The sequence below is a fragment of the Phyllosticta capitalensis genome, assembly GCF_038381095.1.
Source record: "Phyllosticta capitalensis strain CBS 128856 chromosome Unknown BKA78scaffold_1, whole genome shotgun sequence".
Classification (NCBI taxonomy): Eukaryota; Fungi; Ascomycota; class Dothideomycetes; order Botryosphaeriales; family Phyllostictaceae; genus Phyllosticta; species Phyllosticta capitalensis.
In genome coordinates this window covers 4,077,654-4,094,735 of record NW_027117439.1, presented here as the reverse complement: position 1 = coordinate 4,094,735, position 17,082 = coordinate 4,077,654, and the positions used below count along the sequence as shown (strand labels likewise).

Sequence of the window (17,082 nt, the reverse complement as noted above, 5' to 3'; positions counted from 1 at the left end):
CTCTCGTCTCTCGACTTTGTTTTTTTGGATAGGAAGGAAAGGAACTGGGAATCGTTTGGGCAGGGTCTCGCTTCGGGAGGCAGGGCACGCATGCATGAAGAGCTTGCATGGTTCGGAGACGGGGGACACGCAAAGTACGATTTGCATGTATGGTAACGTCGTTCAAATGCCTAGTCACGTTGGAACTTTGGATCAAAGTATCTAGGCGCGCAGGAGATGCAAGTGAGGGGAGAGGGGAGTCATGAATTTGGGATTTGGGAAAATAGGGAAAATGGAAACCAATGAATGGAGCTGATGCATTTGCAACTTTTTTTTTTTCGCACCCTCTTTTTATCTGTCTATCCGTCTGTCCAAAGCAATAAGACACTGACCCTTGGACCAACATACAACATGTGATGAAGCCTTTCCTCACACCTCTAGTCGTCCATCTTCCTGCCTCAACCTCAACAATTCCTTCAGTCCACCATTCAGCCGAGAGACATCCATCGAGTCAGTCGTCACTCACTGCGTAGTCATTTGTCCAGTGACTCGTCAGATGTTGGTAGGTAAAATATGCATGAAATAATATATATCTCCGTTGATATCTGTCTATCAACCAATATCCGCACCTATCCCACCCACCCCTCATCCAACTAAACTCACTTATCACATCTGATGGGTAATCCACCACCTCCCTCATGCCCAACCATTCAACCCATCATCATTCCTTTTGGCATCGCATTCCCCTTTTTGAGCCATCTAGAAAAGAAAAAAAGGCCATCGGTCGTTCCGTCGACCATGTTAAGATCCCAAACCCGTAAACTCCGGTAATATAATAGACAGCAAAGAAAGAAAAGTCGTCAAGGAAAATATGTGGTCTCTTTTTGCTCACGTCGTTTCCCCCTTTGAGTTTGAGGGTTGAGCATCATCGTAAATCCAACCAAACCCCCATTTTGATGTCTGTCCGTCGGTCTAAGCGGTTGAATCAACCACGGCCTATGCGGCAATCTTGGCCTTCTTGGCGGCCGGGGCAGCCTCAGCCTCGACCTCCTGCTCGAGGGCGCGCTTCTCGCCCTCAGTCGCGAGGGCCTTCTCGGCCTCCTCGAACTTGGCCTGCTCCTCGGCGGTCAGCTCGAGCAGGGGGCGCTCCTCCTTGGAGTGCAGGTTGAGGTGGAAGGTGCGGATGATGGAGTCGGCGTCGTCAATGGCAATGGGGCGCACGTCGGCGAGGGCCTTGATCTTGGCCGTCACCAGCTTGATCTGCGCGTCCGTCATTTCGAGGCCGAGCTGCTCGACGCGGCTCTTGATGGCGTTCCAGCCCGTCAGGCGCGACGCAAAGTGCACGTAGCGGCTCATGCCGAAGTCGGCCGGGTTGATGATTTCGTAGGTGCTTGGGTTGTTGAGGATCGCCTTGGCGTGGATGCCTGCCTTGTGCGTAAAGGCGCAGAAGCCCGTGATGTAGTTGTTGAAGGGGATGTTGATTTGGACTGCCTCGGCGACCATGTCCTCAATCTCCTTGAGCTTGGACAGCTTGTACTTGGACGTGACGTAGTCGTGGTCGGCGACAATCATGCGGGCCATCAGACCGCCGAGGGGAGTGATGCCGTTGCGCTCGCCAATGCCAATGACGGACGTGTCAATGTGCGTGGCACCGGCCTCGAGGGCGCAGTAGGCGTTGGCTGAGAAATTAGCTCGGTCCAGTAACAAGACATTCAAAACTTACCAATGGCGCAACCAGTGTCGTTGTGAAAGTGCGTCTCAATGTCGCAGCTAACGACACCGCGCAGAGTGCGGACGAGGTCGTAGACCTGGCGAGGAGAAGCGCAGCCGACAGTGTCGGCGATACCGACACGGCCAACGCCGACCTTGTCGACGGCCGAGTAGATGGAGAGCAGGTCGACGAGGTCGGAGCGGAACGAGTCTTCGGACGAGAAGCGAATCTCGAGGCCCTTGGACTTGACAAACTCAATGACTTCAATGGCGGCCTGCATTTGTCAGCCGCGCCCAATTTTGCCCAGTTCCAGCCAACTCACATTCTTGATATAGGTCATGTCCTTGCCGTGCGAGTGCTCGCGGAGGTAGGACGAGGTGCCAATAACGACGTCGACACCGTCGACACCAGTCTCGACGGCCAGTCTGGCGTCGTCCATGTGGCAGCGGACGTGGGTGAGAATCTTGGCCTGTTTCTTTGTCAACGCCACGATTCGCCCCCAACAAACAATCGACGCACCTTGAGGCCGAGCTTGCAAATGGCCTCGCAGTCGAGGCGAGACTGCTCCGAGGCGGCGGGCGAGGTGAGCTCAATGTAGTCGACGCCAAAGTCGTCGAGGGCCTTGGCAATCTTGATCTTGGTCTCGGTGTCGAAAAAGGCATTGGCAAACTGCTCGCCCTCTCTCAGGGTGCTCTCGATGATCTTGAAGCGCGAGACGTTGCTGAGAAAGTCGCCGACGGGCTGGTACGGGTTCGAGGGGCGCGGGTGCGGGTTCTGGTGAGTCTGGGGCAGGTGTTAGAGCGAGAAGGATTCGAAACATTTCTCGACATACGCGAATGCCCGTGTAGCCGGGGTGCGAGGCTGCGTGGAACAAGGCGTTAGAAGACACTGACTTGGTTGGGAGAGGCTATGACGGCATTGGACATACAGTCGGCACCATTTGTGCCGTTTTGGTGGCCGTTGGCATGGCCGTTGACGCCGTTGGTGGCGGGAGTATTGGCGGAGGGACTCATGGCGGAGGCAGGAGAGGGCGATGTGGATGGAGGATGTCGAGGTGGAATCGTGGGGAGGAGGTGGTATTTGAAGTTTTTGCTGGATGACTGGACTGCAAGTTGCGGGAGTGTGTGCTGGGGCCCAGAAGCCAGGGCCCGATCTCGGCAAAACTCAGCAACCCAGGTGAAGATGCGGGGAGACGGTGCCAAACGTAATAAGCAGCCCGCAATTTGTTCAAAGAAAAGAGATCACCACAAAGAAAGGATACGAGTGCATCCATTGACGACCTCTTTTGAAAAAACTCCCAAGTCTACAACTTCATCTGGCTTCAATTCGCGCCGCGGACTCTGCGGATGGTGGGTTGCCCCTGGCTGGTGCTCTCATGCGTCATCGCTCCCAAAACGAACTCTCTCATCTGCAATTCATTGCTATTCCCGACGTGACTCACATTGCCTGCTCCCTGCAAGCAATCGACAGCCATGACGCACACTGCATTCCCCAATTGATGCACCAACTCCAGGAATTGACCACTGCACGCGACACAAACAGCAATCCGCACAAACGAAAAAAATTTCTTAGGGCCCCTCCGTCACCTGCATCTGCAGCTACTGCGACTGCGTCAGCACTACAACCAATCAGGCGGCCCGTGATGCAGCGCCTCGTCTGGGGTAACCATCGGCATCCGCTTCCCCTGCCGAGACTTGCGTCTCCATATTGCTACTCCAAAAAGTCAAGCTGCATCTAATCTAAATAATCCATCCACCCAATGACTCTTCAGTACGGCGTGTAGACTGGCGGCGGGTCGTCGCCCCTCCTGCGGATGCTGCCCCTCAAGCTGCCCATCATGCTCGACTCGCCGTCGTAATCGGGGTTGTACACGACCGCACCTCCTCCGCTGCTGCTCTCGCCCATCCGCGACGGCGGCTCGTACGTGTGGTAGCGGACGCCGCCCTGGTCCTCGACGCTGCGCCGGAGCACCATCTCGTACGCCCGCACCTCTTCGTCGTGGTCCTGCTTCTCGCGCGCGCTGGCTTCGAGCGCGTCGGCCAGACGCGCCTGCTCGTCGTAGTCGTAGTCGACGGCGAGCTTGGATGCCAGCTTGCGGTTGCCGTTGATGGGCGCTCCGTCGTGAGTGCACCCAAGGCTGGTGTCGCGGAGGGCAGATGCAATCTCGTCTTCGTAGAGTGTGTGCAGCGGACCGTTGGTGTCGAGGTGCTGGTAGAATTGTTTGCCGTTGGCGGCCGGCCTGCTGGCTTTGGGTGCGGATGCTCCGCCGTGTTCGGCAGTCGTTCCGTCTTTGCTGGTCGACATGTTGGTCTTTCCCAAGGGACTGTCGTTGACTCCTTGCTGGCCGTGTTTGTGGCGGCGGCGGCTAAATCATGTCAGTGTTGGAAGCATGCTGGGGATGCTCCACGCACTGCACCAGCTTTCTCGTCTTTGCCTTGAGCGACTCGCGCTTGACCTTCAAGATAATCTCTAGTCCTCGCAGATGCGTCTTTGCAAAGTCGTCCATCCGGCCATGGCGTTTGTGTCGAGGAGACCTGTCGGGCTCGTGCTTGCTGCCGCTGCGGACCATCGTCATTGTGTTGGATTGTGTTGTGGTTTGGGGGTCTGGTAGAGAGTCGACATGACTTGATGCTGTGCGGTCCCTCCTTCTCAGAACGGTCATGCGTCGTAGCTGCTGCATCAGTTCAAGCAGCACGTGAAATAGCAAGTCCAATGTGTGCATTGAGTTCGTCTACTCTCAACCATTCAGCTTGATGACCATCTCTCGCGCCACCTCTGGTCCCACTGCCGCCGCCAGCTCAGCAAAGGCACCTTTGATCGAGTGAGGGTCCGTCACGCTGCCCTGCTCCCACATGACAAGATCCTGCGTTTGCACGACTAGATTTGCCTGTGGTATCATGAGCTTCATCTCATCCAGCTTGACTTGTTCTGTCAACTCTCGGGCGCTCAACACGCCTGGAACTCCAAGCTCGAGCACCGACATGCCACCGGCCACCACAGCCATTGCCTTCTGAGGCTCCACATGTTGAAAACCGTCATCTTCGTCGTCCGACGTTTCCCGCATCGGCGTGTCGCCGTCGACTGGCTGATTTCGACGCTCTCTTGCCAAGGAGACGTACTTTTTCTTGTTTAGGAGCTCGCGGAGCTCTCCTTCGAGGGGATTCCACTGATACGTCTCGGGGTCGAGCACAAACTGTGGTCGATAATCGCCCTTGTACCGCATCTTCTTGCAAGAGTGAATGTAAAAGCCCATGTAGTAGTACTGCAGCCCGAGTTCCTTGGCCAGCGAGGCTTCCCGCAGAGCGCTGATTTTGCCAAAAGAATACTTTTCAAAATCCGAATGGTAAATAAAGTAAACGCCACTGACGGCGTGGGGAAGTAGGTCAAGCACCGCCATGGCAATCAGACGCCCATCTAGTCGGTAGCATTGGTGAAAGGAGCCCAGGTCGTTGCCATCCACAGACTGCCTTTGGAGGCTCGAGTCGCAGAGAAAACGTTGGAATGACTTGCGAGAAATGTCCTCTGGAGCGTCATGGTGGACTGCTTGCTGGTAGTTTGAATACAGTTCAAACTTTTCCTCTGTAAAAGTGTCCCGGTCCAAAGTCACTTCAAACTTGTGAGCTGGCTCAGGGGGCGTCTTGAGGTTTGAATACTCGGCCTCGTGGACAGCGTCGCCAAGAATAAACTCGTTGCGGTCCCGTGCTTTTTCCCTGGTCGGACCATGAGCTTGATGATCCTTAACGGTTGCGCCGTCTTACTCTTTCGACTTGCGGTACCGCTTCTTTGCTTCAGACATGTACGCGTCGCCAAGGACGAAGCGATTCCATCGATTCTGAGCTTGTCGTTGATCTCGCGTAGCTTTGAACTCGGCTGCTGGAAGACTGGAAGGATGAGTACGCGTCTTTACAGTCTAGTGTCAACTAACCGTATCGTATAGTGAGGACAGCATGATCTCTTCACATCCGGCTTGTAGAGCAGAGTGCCTGATCTGCATTGCAAGATGAGCATGGACCGTGGGACGGGAACGCCCGCAGAAGCATCCCACGTGGTGTGGGGTTTACCTTCTCCATCCGCGGTCGATGAGGGCTTGGTAGTGTCTGACGTCGAGATGCTTACTGGTAATGTAGTAGGAAGCGCCTGGAGGAAGACCATCAGCCTCGGCTCAGGTGACGACGGGATGTCGACATGTTGAACTCGGGGAGTGATGATGGAGCATCACGTGACGTGGTTGAAAGTGGTTCTTTTTGATGCCAACATGTTTGCATGTCTAGACGCACGCGAGTTGGGGGTTCTCTGACTTGTGTCTTCGTTTTTGCAATATCCACATGAGCTCGTCGAGTATCCTGTCGACAGTCGTCAGCCAAGCAACGCGGGTGGCTTTTGGTCCAGCCAGAGGCCCACGGGCCACAAGGACGGGCGATGAGTGGATTGCGGCTTACCGAGCGGCGTAAGGAACGAAACGGGAGTTGGGTCAGCGGCCAGGGCCTGCATGGCGGTCGGACGAGATGAGGACGAGAGGAAGTGTTGGTGTCGAGGCTGGTGGTGGAGGAGGGAGGGAGAGGAGTCGAGCTGGATGGTGGAGAGGGAGCGGAGGATTGACGTCCGGCAGAGACGAGAACGACGGCAAAGGCAATGATGGTGAGGAAGTTGTTGTTGTTCAGTTGCTGTTGGACCACGGCGTGCGTCGTGTAGATCATGGCCGCTTGGCGCCCGTCTTTTTTGGACCCTGCCCTACCTTGTCAAAGACCACGGCTCGATGCGAAGCCGACTAACACTCTTCTCTGCCCACGATGCCTCTCTCCTTTCGCTCCCCCAGGACTCCCGCTCTCCCTCAGCCCCGTCCTCTGCGGGACTGAGCTTCAAATAAAACACCACCGCCATCGTCGACATCTACTCGCCGTCTAATCCTCCCCCTCGCCCACGCCGCCGACGTCCGTGTTTGCTCCGCTTCACTCAGCCCATACTCGCCATCTTCCGGCCTCCCAGGTTGCACGCGACCTCGTCCACTCGTTACGACTCTGTTGCACACTGCTCAACATGGCCCAGCAGACTCTGTCCATGCAGGCGCGCACCGGCCGCAGCAACCAACGTACGTAATCGCCTCTTTCATCCTCGACGCCCTCGACCAGCGCCTGACATATCATCATCTCTAGGCTACGGAACCAATGGTGAGCGTCTCGTCGCCGGCGTCGTGCCCCTCTCTGCCGACAAGTACTATGTCCTCCTAATCCAGTCGACACGACACAACACCTGGGTTCTCCCCAAGGGCGGCTGGGAGACGGACGAGGCCACTGCTCAAGATGCCGCCTGCCGCGAAGCCTGGGAAGAGGCCGGCATCGTTTGCAAAATCACCTACGACTTGGGCTGCATCGAGGAGAAGCGCAGCCCCTCGCAGCTGACAAAGGAAGCCCCCCAAGCCCTCTATCACTTTTTCGAGGCGACCGTCGACAAGATGGAAAACCAGTGGCCCGAAGCACACAAGCGGAATCGCAAGTGGTGCACCTATGCGGAAGCGGCGCAGGCGCTCAAGGACCGCCCGGAGCTCTTGGCCGCCCTCAACAAGTCTACCATGCACCGGTAGCCTCCTCGACGACGTCTTTGCATTTTCCTTTGTCGAGCATTCGGCTTTTGGTCTTTTGGCTCAACATAAAACGGCGGACCGGTGGCATAGATTTGCGTCCTTTTCTTCACATTGGCGTTTTTGCACGGCTGCAGATGCTAGAAAAGAGCCGCCTTTTTAGGTTGGAACAAACCCGCGGGAGCACTGCTCTCATCCACTCTCAACTCTCTCTGGGTATCTGCAGACGCGGTGGATTCTGAATATGTCTTTGCATGTGATGGATACATACTACTAACCACTCTCCTGAAGAACATAGGGGATAATTACTTGGCATCTCTCAAATCACCGTAGAAGCAATCTCAACCTGCCAAGGCGGATAGATTGAGCACGTCTTCTGCCACGTCGACCAAGCTGCATCACACGAGCAGCCTGCCCAGCTGGCGGCCACTTGAGCCCGTAATGAAGAATGTCAGGGTTTGTCATCTTGGCAGGGCCGGAGGACGCCTGATGTCGAGTCTTGTTGCACAATTCCATGGCGGCCGACGATGATGCACGTGTTGAACTGTTCGGATGCACGGCGGGACGTTGAAGGGAGCCGTTGCGACCCGAGGCATTAGGATACGAAGCATTAGATACGAATGCTCGGAATCGGGCTGAAACTTGCCGCTAGAGTGACAACGAATAGAGAATTAACTGCAAATGTTGATGGGTGACTTACTTACGAGGGTCGGGCGGTGGCAAAAGTCGTCGACGACGGCTGCTCCTTGTCTTGACGTTGAAGTTTCGAAGCTTTTGAAATACAGAGTCTTCATTACATGCGTAAGATGCTTGAATGCTCTGTATCAAGATCCTCCTTGTCCACGACTTTGCCGGGTAAGTTGGTCGAGCTAAGCGCAAGGCGCGCTATTCCTCTTCCGGCCTAGCGTCGCTTAACCGAGCAACCCACAATCCCCTCAGAAACTTTCCCAAGTCAACTTGACGACGACAACCTGCGACATCGCCCACCGACCCCGACCACCCTCAGGACGAAGATACGACAAGAAGGTCAGTCTACTCGATGCGCCCTCTCCAGCACGCCACTCGACGCTGTTTCCACGAATCGACGATGCAAACACGACGCCAGAAGACTCGCATGCACGCGACGCCCGGGCAGCCACCAGACACACAATGGGATCGGCGAGCTTGGAATCGGTGTTGGGCAGCGGTCTATTGGAAGTTTGGTCGTCGGATCGTGGATGCGGTGCTCCAACGCGCAGAGCTGAGGGAAAGATTCAAGATCAAGGCTAACACTCTCACAGTAATCTTCGACCGCCGCAAACATGGGGTATTTGAAAACAAAATCATCTCTCCACGTTCATGGCTGACCTCTTGACAGTATCTCTCGCGATTCTCGTCACAAGCGCTCGGCCACCGGCGCTAAGAGGGCATACTACCGCAAGAAGAGGTATGCATAACCCGATCGCTCTGCTGAAAACCATGTCTGACATGGCCGCCGCAGGGCTTTCGAGAAGGGTCGCCAGCCGGCCAACACCCGCATTGGTGCCAAGCGCATCCACCTTGTCCGCACCCGTGGCGGCAACCGCAAGTTCCGCGCCCTCCGCCTCGAGGCCGGCAACTTCTCGTGGGGCTCCGAGGGCATCTCGCGCAAGACCCGTGTCATTGTCGTCGCCTACCACCCCTCCAACAACGAGCTGGTCCGCACCAACACCCTGACCAAGTCGGCCGTCGTCCAGATCGACGCCGCGCCCTTCCGCCAGTGGTACGAGGCCCACTACGGCACCACGCTCGGCCGTAGACGCCAGGCCAAGACCGAGGCCGAGGAGGTCAAGAAGTCCAAGTCGGTCGAGAAGAAGCAGGAGGCCCGCGTCAAGGAGTCGGGCAAGGTCGAGTCCGCGCTCGAGCGCCAGTTCGAGGCCGGCCGCCTGTACGCCGTCATTGCCTCGCGCCCCGGCCAGAGCGGCCGCGTCGACGGCTACATCCTCGAGGGTGACGAGCTCGCCTTCTACCAGCGCGCCATCAGGAAGTAGACGCCTTCTCTACTCTTCTTTACGGTTTATGCGGGGTTCATATCAAAATTCAGAGGTCAAATGGGCATGAGTGTGGGGGACACGCTGCTGCTGCGCTTGTCTGGTGGCAGCTCCTAGATATCGAGTCGGTATGACGAATACCATCAAAAGTCGACCGTCGGTACTTTCCGATACCCTTTTTCAAAATTCAATTGTGAAACGTCCTTTTTCCGGTGGATCAATTTGCACGTCCATGCTTCAAGCCTCAAGTTGTGGCTGTCCACCACAGGGCACGAGTCAGCTATTGTCGTGCATTTACTAACACGCCTACTTACGTCCAGTCAAACCAGATGCTCACCTATACCCTCATCACACCCCAAAACATCCAAAACTGCCACAAACCACTCAGACACTCAACATAAGCACGCTCACGTCTCCAACCTACAACTCCCCTCGTCCATCTCAACGCCCACCTGCCCAACGCTCTCGCTCTCGCCATCCTCCCAGCCTACCAACTCTCTAACACCTCCACCAAACCCCCAACACCTCCACTTCCACCATCATCTTGCCAACCCGCCACACCCCTCGCCTCCCCTCCCCTACCCGCCAGCCTCCACGCGCTCGTGCTGGCTACGTGAGCAGAGGAGATGAGGCGTGGAGCGGGGAGTAGACATGGGCGCTCGATATGTCAAGATTGGAATTCCCTGGCAGTCTAACAGATAGGCCGTTCATCAAAGCAGCAAGCGAGCGACTCGGAGCAGCGAGCGGACGACTGGGAGAAGTGTGTCGATATATCGCCTGCCTGGTGTCGTTTTCGCTGATATGGCATGTTTGCTGCTGCTCTATTGACATGACGCACCGCTTTCTTCTCCCTTACTTTTCCTTTGCTTTCGGCAGTCTGCGGTCTTCGATCTTCGGTCTTCTATGCTATTGCTATTGCCGTCGCCAGTAGCTCCTCTAGTCGTTAGCCACGCCGTCGTTTGTTCTCTGTCGTCTATTGTCAACATGGATGCGAGAAGTGAGGGGGAGAGTCGTGCGGACGGCGGATCCAGACACCTACTTACTACCTACCATTGTCCGACTCCGACGGCGAGTCTCCTGTTTGATAGTCGGTCTGCTTAAAGCTTTACCACCGCCCGGGAGTGGGAGAGAGAAATAGAGAAAGAGACAATCAGATCCATATCGAGAAAGAAGAGAGACGATTCGGCAGTAAGCAAGCAAGCAAGCAAGCAAGCAAGCACAAAGAGCGCAGAGCCAACAACCTCCGAATCTCTGGGCGAGGGTGTGAGACTGAAGTGGCGAGTGTGGTACGAGTACTTACTACTTACTACTTGTCACTCCTTACTCCCTACTCTACGGCGTATCAGTCTAGCTAGCTAGACAGACATCCAACCATCTCCCACGACACAAGTACATGCCTAGGAAGAAAGCACCCCAGGAGCGAGCGGCGCGGGCCGTCCCGCTCTCCGTAAATACTAGCCAACGCCCACCTACCCACCATACTAACCCACGTCTGCCTTCCCCCTCCTCCTCCTTCTTCCTGCCAGTCGGAGCCTCAATCCAAGTCTACGTCAAGCCAAGCATCATTCACTCATTTCGCCATGGCCGCATGGCGCCAGTACATGGCAGAGATACAATCAAATGCGCATCACCACCTCACTCATGGGAATATCAGATTTTAGAGGTAAGATAAAAAGTCGCTCTTATTGAAAAAAGACAAGGGGCTCTCGTGCATCTACGCACGGCCGCCCCAGATCGCTAGCTACATTTGCAACGTGGATGGATAGTATGACTCGCTTCTTAGCCGCTGCCGCAAAACAGACACTGTAGGTGTAGGTACAACACCAACCGCACCCATCGACCATCGAGCCGACCAGGCCCAGGCGCTCAACAAAAATATCAAAAGGGTTCGGGGTTGAGACGTCGAGGGAGGGGGGTGTGAGGGCTGATGGAGGGAGAGAAAGATGGGATGGCTGGTGGATAAGTGCGAAGAGGGAGAAGGAGGAGGCCCGACCCAACCAAACCCAACCCGCCGAGGCCGAGAAGATTGAAGAGAGAAGAATGAAGGGGTAGTAGTGTGAGCGAGATGCCAACAACCACCACTGCCGTCTCGCCATGCCATCAAAGGTGCCGCTGCCTGGCCTCCGCCGCCTTGTCCGGCTTTTCCCACCCGCGGTGGATTGCCGCCAGAACCCTGGATGGAGGAGCTTTCGTCCTCGGTTGGGACAAAGAAGAGAGAGTAAAGTAGTCGTATGGCGCCGTGTGATCAGGGGCCGCCGACTGGGAGGCAAAAGGTTCGTCAAAAAGAGCCTCGGGTCAAGATCTCCAGGGAAGAAGATACAAGACTTCCCGTATGCTCACAGACACAGAGCATGTCTTGTCTCCAGCTGGCCAGTGGTGAAGACTGATGATTATCGAGGAGTAACGACGGGAGGAACGCCAGGTGACGAGGAGCATTCGTGCGCATCGGGATGGCCTTGTCGAATGAAAAGTATCATGTCGTAAAATTATAAAGAGTAAGACGCATGAGCAGAAGAGGACCGCGTCAAGAACTGCACGAAGCAGAAGCCCGGCACGGTTGTCCGAGGAGGGTCCAAGAGCTGCAACTACAAGTGCCGGCATGCTCCAAGCGCGGAGCTTGTGGAGGCGGCTCTCTTTGGGACTGGACGGACTGGACGAACCGGCCGCGACGGCGCAGACTACAGGTCGAGAACAAGTCTAGTGCCGTGCTGTCAAACTGTCGGTCAAACACAGAAAGATCTCGACATGTCAAAAAGTGTCGACGGTGACGAATCTTCAAGTCTCGCCCAGGGTCTGACGGAGGACCTGATTGCCCAATATCATGGTTTCCAAAAACTTGGCCGCCTCCATGAGCATGGCGCTCTTGCTGAAGCCGCCAGCCTTGAGACCGGGGACCAGTTCGTTGAGCTCGGTAAAGCCGTTCTTGATGAGGTTGCGGCGCTTTTGCTCGCTGAGAATGTGGTTGCTACGCTTTTGCTCCTCGGTCAAGTTTTCGCGCGGCGGCTTCTGTCCGACCTTGCCCTTCTTTGCTGGGCTTTCGGCTCCCGAATCCCTGAGCTTCTTGGCGTTGCGGGGCCCGACGCTGAAAGAAGCGGCGCGCTGACCGCCTGCGCTAGTGGGTGTTGAGGAGCCAAGGCGAGCGGTCGACATGAGGCCATTCTCCGCAAGAGTGCGACGACGCTTAATCGGGCCACCGTCAGGACTCGCATTGTCCGAGGTGGACTCGTCATCCGACTGCGGTGTATCGAGGGGCTGGAGATCCATGAGCATGCGCTTTCGACTCGGCGGCTGCTTCACGTGATTAGCATCGTGGTAGCTCAAAGGTGCGCGCTTTTGAAGCGTTGGACTCGGCGGCTGCGTGTTGGGCTGGGTGCTCGGACCACTGCCCGCGGGCTGCAACACCTGCATGTCGCTCACCAGCCTACGTACAATGGCGTCTTCTGTCTGCGTCGTCTTGGAGTCGGGGCGGAAGCCATTGTTGTTGAAGTTGGTGTCGGAGCCAAACTGCGGGGGAGGGCGGGGGCGGACCGGCACAGATGTCTGGCCGTAGTAGGGGTGGTTTTGGGAGGGTGGCGGGTGGCGGCCCATGTTGAAGAAGTTGAGGACAGTGGGAGGACCATCGTCGGCAGTGGTTGTGGCCGTTTGGCGATGGTCAGAGGTGGTAAAGGGAGCAGAAGCAGGAGGACTAGGTAGGCTGGCGCCGGGGAGGGGATGCGAGTGTTGTTTGGACATAAAGCCCATGTCGTGAGGCTGTGAACTCGACATGAGAGCAGTGGCAGCTCCAATTACTTCGTCAGACGCACGGGTCTGCATGGTATTGTTCCGCGACTGCTGCTGCATGTAGTTCTGGTGGTCCATGTTGCCGTACATTCCCTGGTGCTGTGGAGGCTCAGTGACGGTTCCGTGAAATGTTGGCGCCTCCATGAAATTGAAGCCGCCGAGCGAGTCATGATGATGATGATGGTGATGATTTGAAGGCCCAAAGTCGTGATCTGAAAAGGTAAAGTTGTTGCTGCCTATATTAAAAGGCCCTTGATCAAAAAAGTCTTGTAGTTGGCCAAACTGCAAGTCGCTCAGCAGGCCGGGCCCCGGTGCTTGGACATTTTCAGCAGCGGCAGCGTAGTCGACGTCCCCCCCAAAACTTCCCAGCATCTTGTACGTAGCATCGTCCAGCGTCTTTGTGTCGGTGTACTGGTGGTAGTCGTAGATGTTTTCATCCTTCCCCGGCACCTGGTTCGAGCTCATTCCGAAAAGACAGGCCGTCGGCTGGTTCACGAGCGCCAACATGAGGTCGGGTCCAACAATGTGTGGTGTTTCGGTGGAGTGGTTGACGGCGGGCTTATACGCGGAAGCCAGTCGCGGTGGCTTTTCTCATGTCGGGACGAGGTCCGAGTCGAGGCGAAGAGGTTGTGCAAACCGACAGAGTGGGATGACAATACTGTCAAGGCCGGCCGAGCATGGACGACGGGTGCTTCAGGTAGGAGGAGCGAATTGCGGGAGCTTAGAAGACTAGGCGGATGGTGTCGAGGGCGGCGGGCGTGGTGGTGTCGGAGGCGGAGGTCTGGGGGGAGAGAGAAGGGCGAGCGGAGTAAATGTTTTGACGGCCAAGACGAGGAGGGAGGGATGGATCAAGGCGGGTAGGAGGACTGGGATTGTTCATGCATGCCGCGGGCAGCAGAGTAGGAGTTGAAAGAAGAAGAGGTTGTAGTGGTAGTGGTAGAGAAGCGGGCGCGGCGGCGGAGGAGCAACAGCAATCACATGTCAGAGTCGAGGCGCGTGCCCTCCAGGTCCTCCGAATCCACCCATCCACATCCCTACCATACCTCGACCGTCTTCCAACTACTCCCTAGGACGCCAAATTCAAATTCCCATATTTGTCCGGGTGCGTTTTTCATTGCAGATACAGTCCTATCTCGCTGACATGCTCCAGCCCTCGCCCGTCGTCAGCGTTTCACCACTCTTGTCTGCTCCTACACCAGTCAGTCTACATCTCAATGCCCTCCGGCCGAGGCCTCCCCCTGCTCGCTCTCCGCACTGCCGTGTGACCTCATGCCTGTCGCAGTCTGGGCGTTCATGTCCAAAACTCCAGACCAAATCTGAAGAGGGGCGCAAAAGGCACCGAGCCTCGGCCACAAAGAAACAAGTCTTCCATCAGCGTCGCAATGGGCGCTGACCGCCGTCTGATTGTTCCGCTCCTCGCGCCGTGCGTCTTCTGCTGTACTGGTACAGTAGTCGCCTTATGCTGCTAACTAGCTGCCTGCAGGATCATCAGGGCCTATCTGTTGGCCTTTGCCTCGACTGCCGGTCCCCGCATCGTTGGCCTCATCCTTGCGCTGCTCCCCCACAAGAATTCTCAGAATGCTCGCCAACAGGTATGTACTGTACAATCTCACAAACTCCAAGCTGACCATCAAGCTGTGGCGAGCCCTGAAACAAAGCGCCGCATGGAACAGCTTCCCTGCCTTTTGCGCCTGTCTGGTCGGCGCGTCTCTGGTTACTCAGATACCGTTGCGCCCTCTTCACCATTCTGATTGGATCCCGTCCTCCCAGCGCCGGAACCTCCAGCTCGCTACCACGTTCATCTCGGCCTCCATCGCTGCCAACATTGGCTTCAATCTGCTAAACAGCCAGCCAAGCGCTTCTTCTCAAGACGGTTCCGCCGCTCCGAAATCCAAGGGAACCCTCCAATCTGGAAATCTCCGAGCCTCGAGCCCGGTCCTGGATCCGTCCGCCCCCAGAGACGCCCCTCCCGCCGCCGAGACTTTTGAAGATGACCTCTCTTGCGACTTTCGAGCCACGGTCGAGCCCAGCGTGCCGCCGTTGCCCGCGAGGGACCTCCACCTCCAGTCGTTGCAACCGCTAGCCGGCCACACCATTGACCTGACCCTCTTCGCTGTGGTTCGCGCTCTGGATGTTTTGATAGCTCCCGTAGTTGCAAAGCGGCGCAGCAAGACCGCACGCATAGTCTCGCGCTCATCTCCCACCGTCCTCTTTGTCCTCTCCTGCTTCATCATCATGCGCGCCTGGTTCTACGCACCGGCACGGCTGCCTAGGTCGTACAACCGTTGGATCTCGTCGGCAGCGCAGCTCGACCCACGGCTGCTGCTGGCACTCAGGCACGCACGCTACGGGCACTTTCGCTACGGCGTCGAGACGGGCATCGGGCCCCTCCTGGGCAGCATGGCGCGCGACTACGGGCTGCCCGAGGTCTGGGGCAACCCGGCCAAGACGATTCCGGTCCCCTGCGAGCTGGTCCACCAGGGCGTGGGGCCTAGCTGCGAACTCCATTTCGGCCATCGCTTTGCAAAGGCGTGGTTCTTTGCCGCCAAAATGTACGTGCCCTTGCAACTGCTCGTGTGGACCCAGCGCTATGTGCTCTCGTCCCGCCATGCCGCCGCCGTCAGACTGGCCGCGCTGGTCAAAGCCATCCGTGAAGGCGCGCGCTCCTCGGCTTTCCTTGCTGCCTTCGTCTCCCTCTTCTACTACGGCGTCTGTCTTGGCCGGACGCGTCTGGGGCCCCTCCTCTTCTCCGCCAAGACCGTCTCCCCTCAAATGTGGGACAGCGGGCTCGCCGTGTCAGTGGGCGCGTGGCTCTGCGGGTGGGCGGTGCTGCTCGAAAAGCCAGCGCGCCGCGCCGAGTTTGCGTTTTTCGTGCTGCCCCGCGCGTTGGCCGTCGTGCTGCCGAGAAGATATGAGAGGAAGCATCTGGGGAGGGAGCGCGCTGCGTTTGTGTTGGCCGCCGCAGTGCTCATGACGGCGGCTCAGCAGTGTCCGCAACGTGTCAGGGGTGTTTTTGGGGGTGTATTGGCGGGTGTTTTAGGGACGGGGCATTTGAGGAAGAGCGTAGAGGTTTAGGAGTCCTTTGCATGTAGAGGTAGACGGATGTTGTCAGGTAGATGTGCACTCTGTATCTAGATGTATAGTAGCTAGGGGTACATACTGGAAAGGGGGACATCACAACCTCCTTACATCTGCACAAGGAGCCAAACACGCACGATGAAGCCTCGATCAGCATATCAATCTGTCCTCATCCACCCTCTTCCAGTCCTCCAAGTCAACCCAGCGCAAACTCCTCACCCCCTCAACCCACTTCCACCCTGAGATCCCCTTCGCAACTCCACTAGGCGCACCGCCCCAATCCAGCTAGCATCGTCCGTCCCCATCTCCAACGCACCACTGCAGTACCACCACTCAGCAAGTCCACAGTTCCGCACCCCGTTTTTCCGCGCTGAACATGGGTAGGTGTAGTCGTGGTCCCTGACTCGCGAACGGCCCGTCCGCAGGCAACAGCCACGCTACAGGTCTACTAGCGCAGATCATCGAGATCTTGTCGCTAATACCATAACCTTAACCGCAAAACGCAAACGCAAATGCAACATGAACATGAAAATCTTTTTATTTCTCCCCTTTCTTGCCTGTTATGGCGACGGAGGGCGTTGACTGTCGTTGCTGCTTACGTTTTTGCGCTGTACTTTGGTGTGCTGGATTGGCTGGAAGATGGATTTTGGTTCATGGCATGTGCTGACTGAGTACTTAGCCATCTGCCTGCTTACAACAGGGCCACTGCATACACAGTTCTCGCCTGGGATGGATGGCTGCGAGTAAGTACGCACTTCCACAACATACACTTGCACACCTATCTTTTCTTTGTACATGTACTTACCGCTGGTACCGCGCCCATATTCCTCTCAGTCGACGCCATGTACCCCGCAGCGCGCAGAGTCATGGAGTCGCTCAGCCCTACCCATATTGCTACAGGCACCGAGCCAGGGGAATCTCTCGATCTGTCGGCTGTTGCCTTTTTG

The 17,082-nt window shown here is 56.6% G+C and overlaps 8 protein-coding genes across 8 annotated transcripts; 3 read left to right on the top strand and 5 right to left on the bottom strand.

Moving 5' to 3' along the window:
• Nucleotides 1-526: 526 nt before the first annotated feature.
• On the bottom strand, nucleotides 527-2,845 carry BKA78DRAFT_304383 (homocitrate synthase). Its single transcript, XM_066887617.1, has 6 exons — nucleotides 2,619-2,845; nucleotides 2,523-2,551; nucleotides 2,210-2,473; nucleotides 2,013-2,159; nucleotides 1,703-1,964; nucleotides 527-1,658 (listed from the first exon to the last, which is right to left on the bottom strand). The coding sequence occupies exons 1-6, from the start codon at nucleotides 2,701-2,703 to the stop codon at nucleotides 976-978; spliced, it is 1,470 nt and encodes a 489-aa protein (XP_066750160.1). The 5' UTR covers nucleotides 2,704-2,845; the 3' UTR covers nucleotides 527-975.
• Nucleotides 2,846-3,457: 612 nt separating this feature from the next.
• BKA78DRAFT_349375 (uncharacterized protein) lies at nucleotides 3,458-4,265 on the bottom strand (the record flags this gene model as incomplete). Its single annotated transcript, XM_066890794.1, has 2 exons — nucleotides 3,458-4,055; nucleotides 4,102-4,265. The coding sequence occupies 2 exons, from the start codon at nucleotides 4,263-4,265 to the stop codon at nucleotides 3,458-3,460; spliced, it is 762 nt and encodes a 253-aa protein (XP_066750159.1).
• On the bottom strand, nucleotides 4,249-6,249 carry BKA78DRAFT_25307 (arginine-tRNA-protein transferase). Its single transcript, XM_066884784.1, has 6 exons — nucleotides 6,130-6,249; nucleotides 5,989-6,033; nucleotides 5,807-5,827; nucleotides 5,616-5,678; nucleotides 5,449-5,571; nucleotides 4,249-5,400 (listed from the first exon to the last, which is right to left on the bottom strand). The coding sequence occupies exons 2-6, from the start codon at nucleotides 6,015-6,017 to the stop codon at nucleotides 4,428-4,430; spliced, it is 1,209 nt and encodes a 402-aa protein (XP_066750158.1). The 5' UTR covers nucleotides 6,018-6,033; nucleotides 6,130-6,249; the 3' UTR covers nucleotides 4,249-4,427.
• Nucleotides 6,250-6,727: 478 nt separating this feature from the next.
• BKA78DRAFT_243752 (NUDIX hydrolase domain-like protein) lies at nucleotides 6,728-7,271 on the top strand (the record flags this gene model as incomplete). Its single annotated transcript, XM_066883974.1, has 2 exons — nucleotides 6,728-6,779; nucleotides 6,844-7,271. The coding sequence occupies 2 exons, from the start codon at nucleotides 6,728-6,730 to the stop codon at nucleotides 7,269-7,271; spliced, it is 480 nt and encodes a 159-aa protein (XP_066750157.1).
• A 1,298-nt stretch (nucleotides 7,272-8,569) lies between these two features.
• Nucleotides 8,570-9,277, top strand: BKA78DRAFT_349372 (40S ribosomal protein eS8; the record flags this gene model as incomplete). The annotated part of the gene is made up of 3 exons (XM_066890793.1): nucleotides 8,570-8,574; nucleotides 8,626-8,694; nucleotides 8,749-9,277. 3 exons carry the CDS (start codon nucleotides 8,570-8,572, stop codon nucleotides 9,275-9,277), a joined length of 603 nt encoding a protein of 200 aa, XP_066750156.1.
• Nucleotides 9,278-10,920: 1,643 nt separating this feature from the next.
• On the bottom strand, nucleotides 10,921-11,472 carry BKA78DRAFT_25004 (uncharacterized protein). The gene has a single exon (XM_066884528.1). It carries the CDS (start codon nucleotides 11,371-11,373, stop codon nucleotides 10,960-10,962), a length of 414 nt encoding a protein of 137 aa, XP_066750155.1. The 5' UTR covers nucleotides 11,374-11,472; the 3' UTR covers nucleotides 10,921-10,959.
• A 610-nt stretch (nucleotides 11,473-12,082) lies between these two features.
• On the bottom strand, nucleotides 12,083-12,274 carry BKA78DRAFT_238518 (uncharacterized protein; the record flags this gene model as incomplete). Its single annotated transcript, XM_066883887.1, has 1 exon — nucleotides 12,083-12,274. A coding segment is annotated over one exon (192 nt), but the record flags the coding sequence as incomplete, so codon positions are not given.
• Nucleotides 12,275-14,541: 2,267 nt separating this feature from the next.
• On the top strand, nucleotides 14,542-16,096 carry BKA78DRAFT_232525 (uncharacterized protein; the record flags this gene model as incomplete). The annotated part of the gene is made up of 3 exons (XM_066883799.1): nucleotides 14,542-14,649; nucleotides 14,681-14,992; nucleotides 15,125-16,096. Coding segments are annotated over 3 exons (1,392 nt in total), but the record flags the coding sequence as incomplete, so codon positions are not given.
• Between the last annotated feature and the right edge of the window lie 986 nt (nucleotides 16,097-17,082).

Excerpts from the sequence above, each read along its gene's own strand:
- BKA78DRAFT_25307 (XM_066884784.1), bottom strand. The coding sequence starts at position 6,017 with ATGTGGATATTGCAAAAACGAAGACACAA. Across the intron at positions 5,679-5,806 it reads CGCTTCCTACTACATTACCA|ATCAGGCACTCTGCTCTACA; the intron begins GTAAGCATCTCG and ends CTTGCAATGCAG. Across the intron at positions 5,572-5,615 it reads TGTCCTCACTATACGATACG|TCTTCCAGCAGCCGAGTTCA; the intron begins GTTAGTTGACAC and ends TCATCCTTCCAG.
- BKA78DRAFT_304383 (XM_066887617.1), bottom strand. The coding sequence starts at position 2,703 with ATGAGTCCCTCCGCCAATACTCCCGCCACCAACGGCGTCAACGGCCAT. Across the intron at positions 2,160-2,209 it reads TTTGCAAGCTCGGCCTCAAG|GCCAAGATTCTCACCCACGT; the intron begins GTGCGTCGATTG and ends ACAAAGAAACAG. Across the intron at positions 1,659-1,702 it reads CGACACTGGTTGCGCCATTG|CCAACGCCTACTGCGCCCTC; the intron begins GTAAGTTTTGAA and ends CTAATTTCTCAG.
- BKA78DRAFT_25004 (XM_066884528.1), bottom strand. The coding sequence starts at position 11,373 with ATGGCGAGACGGCAGTGGTGGTTGTTGGCATCTCGCTCACACTACTAC.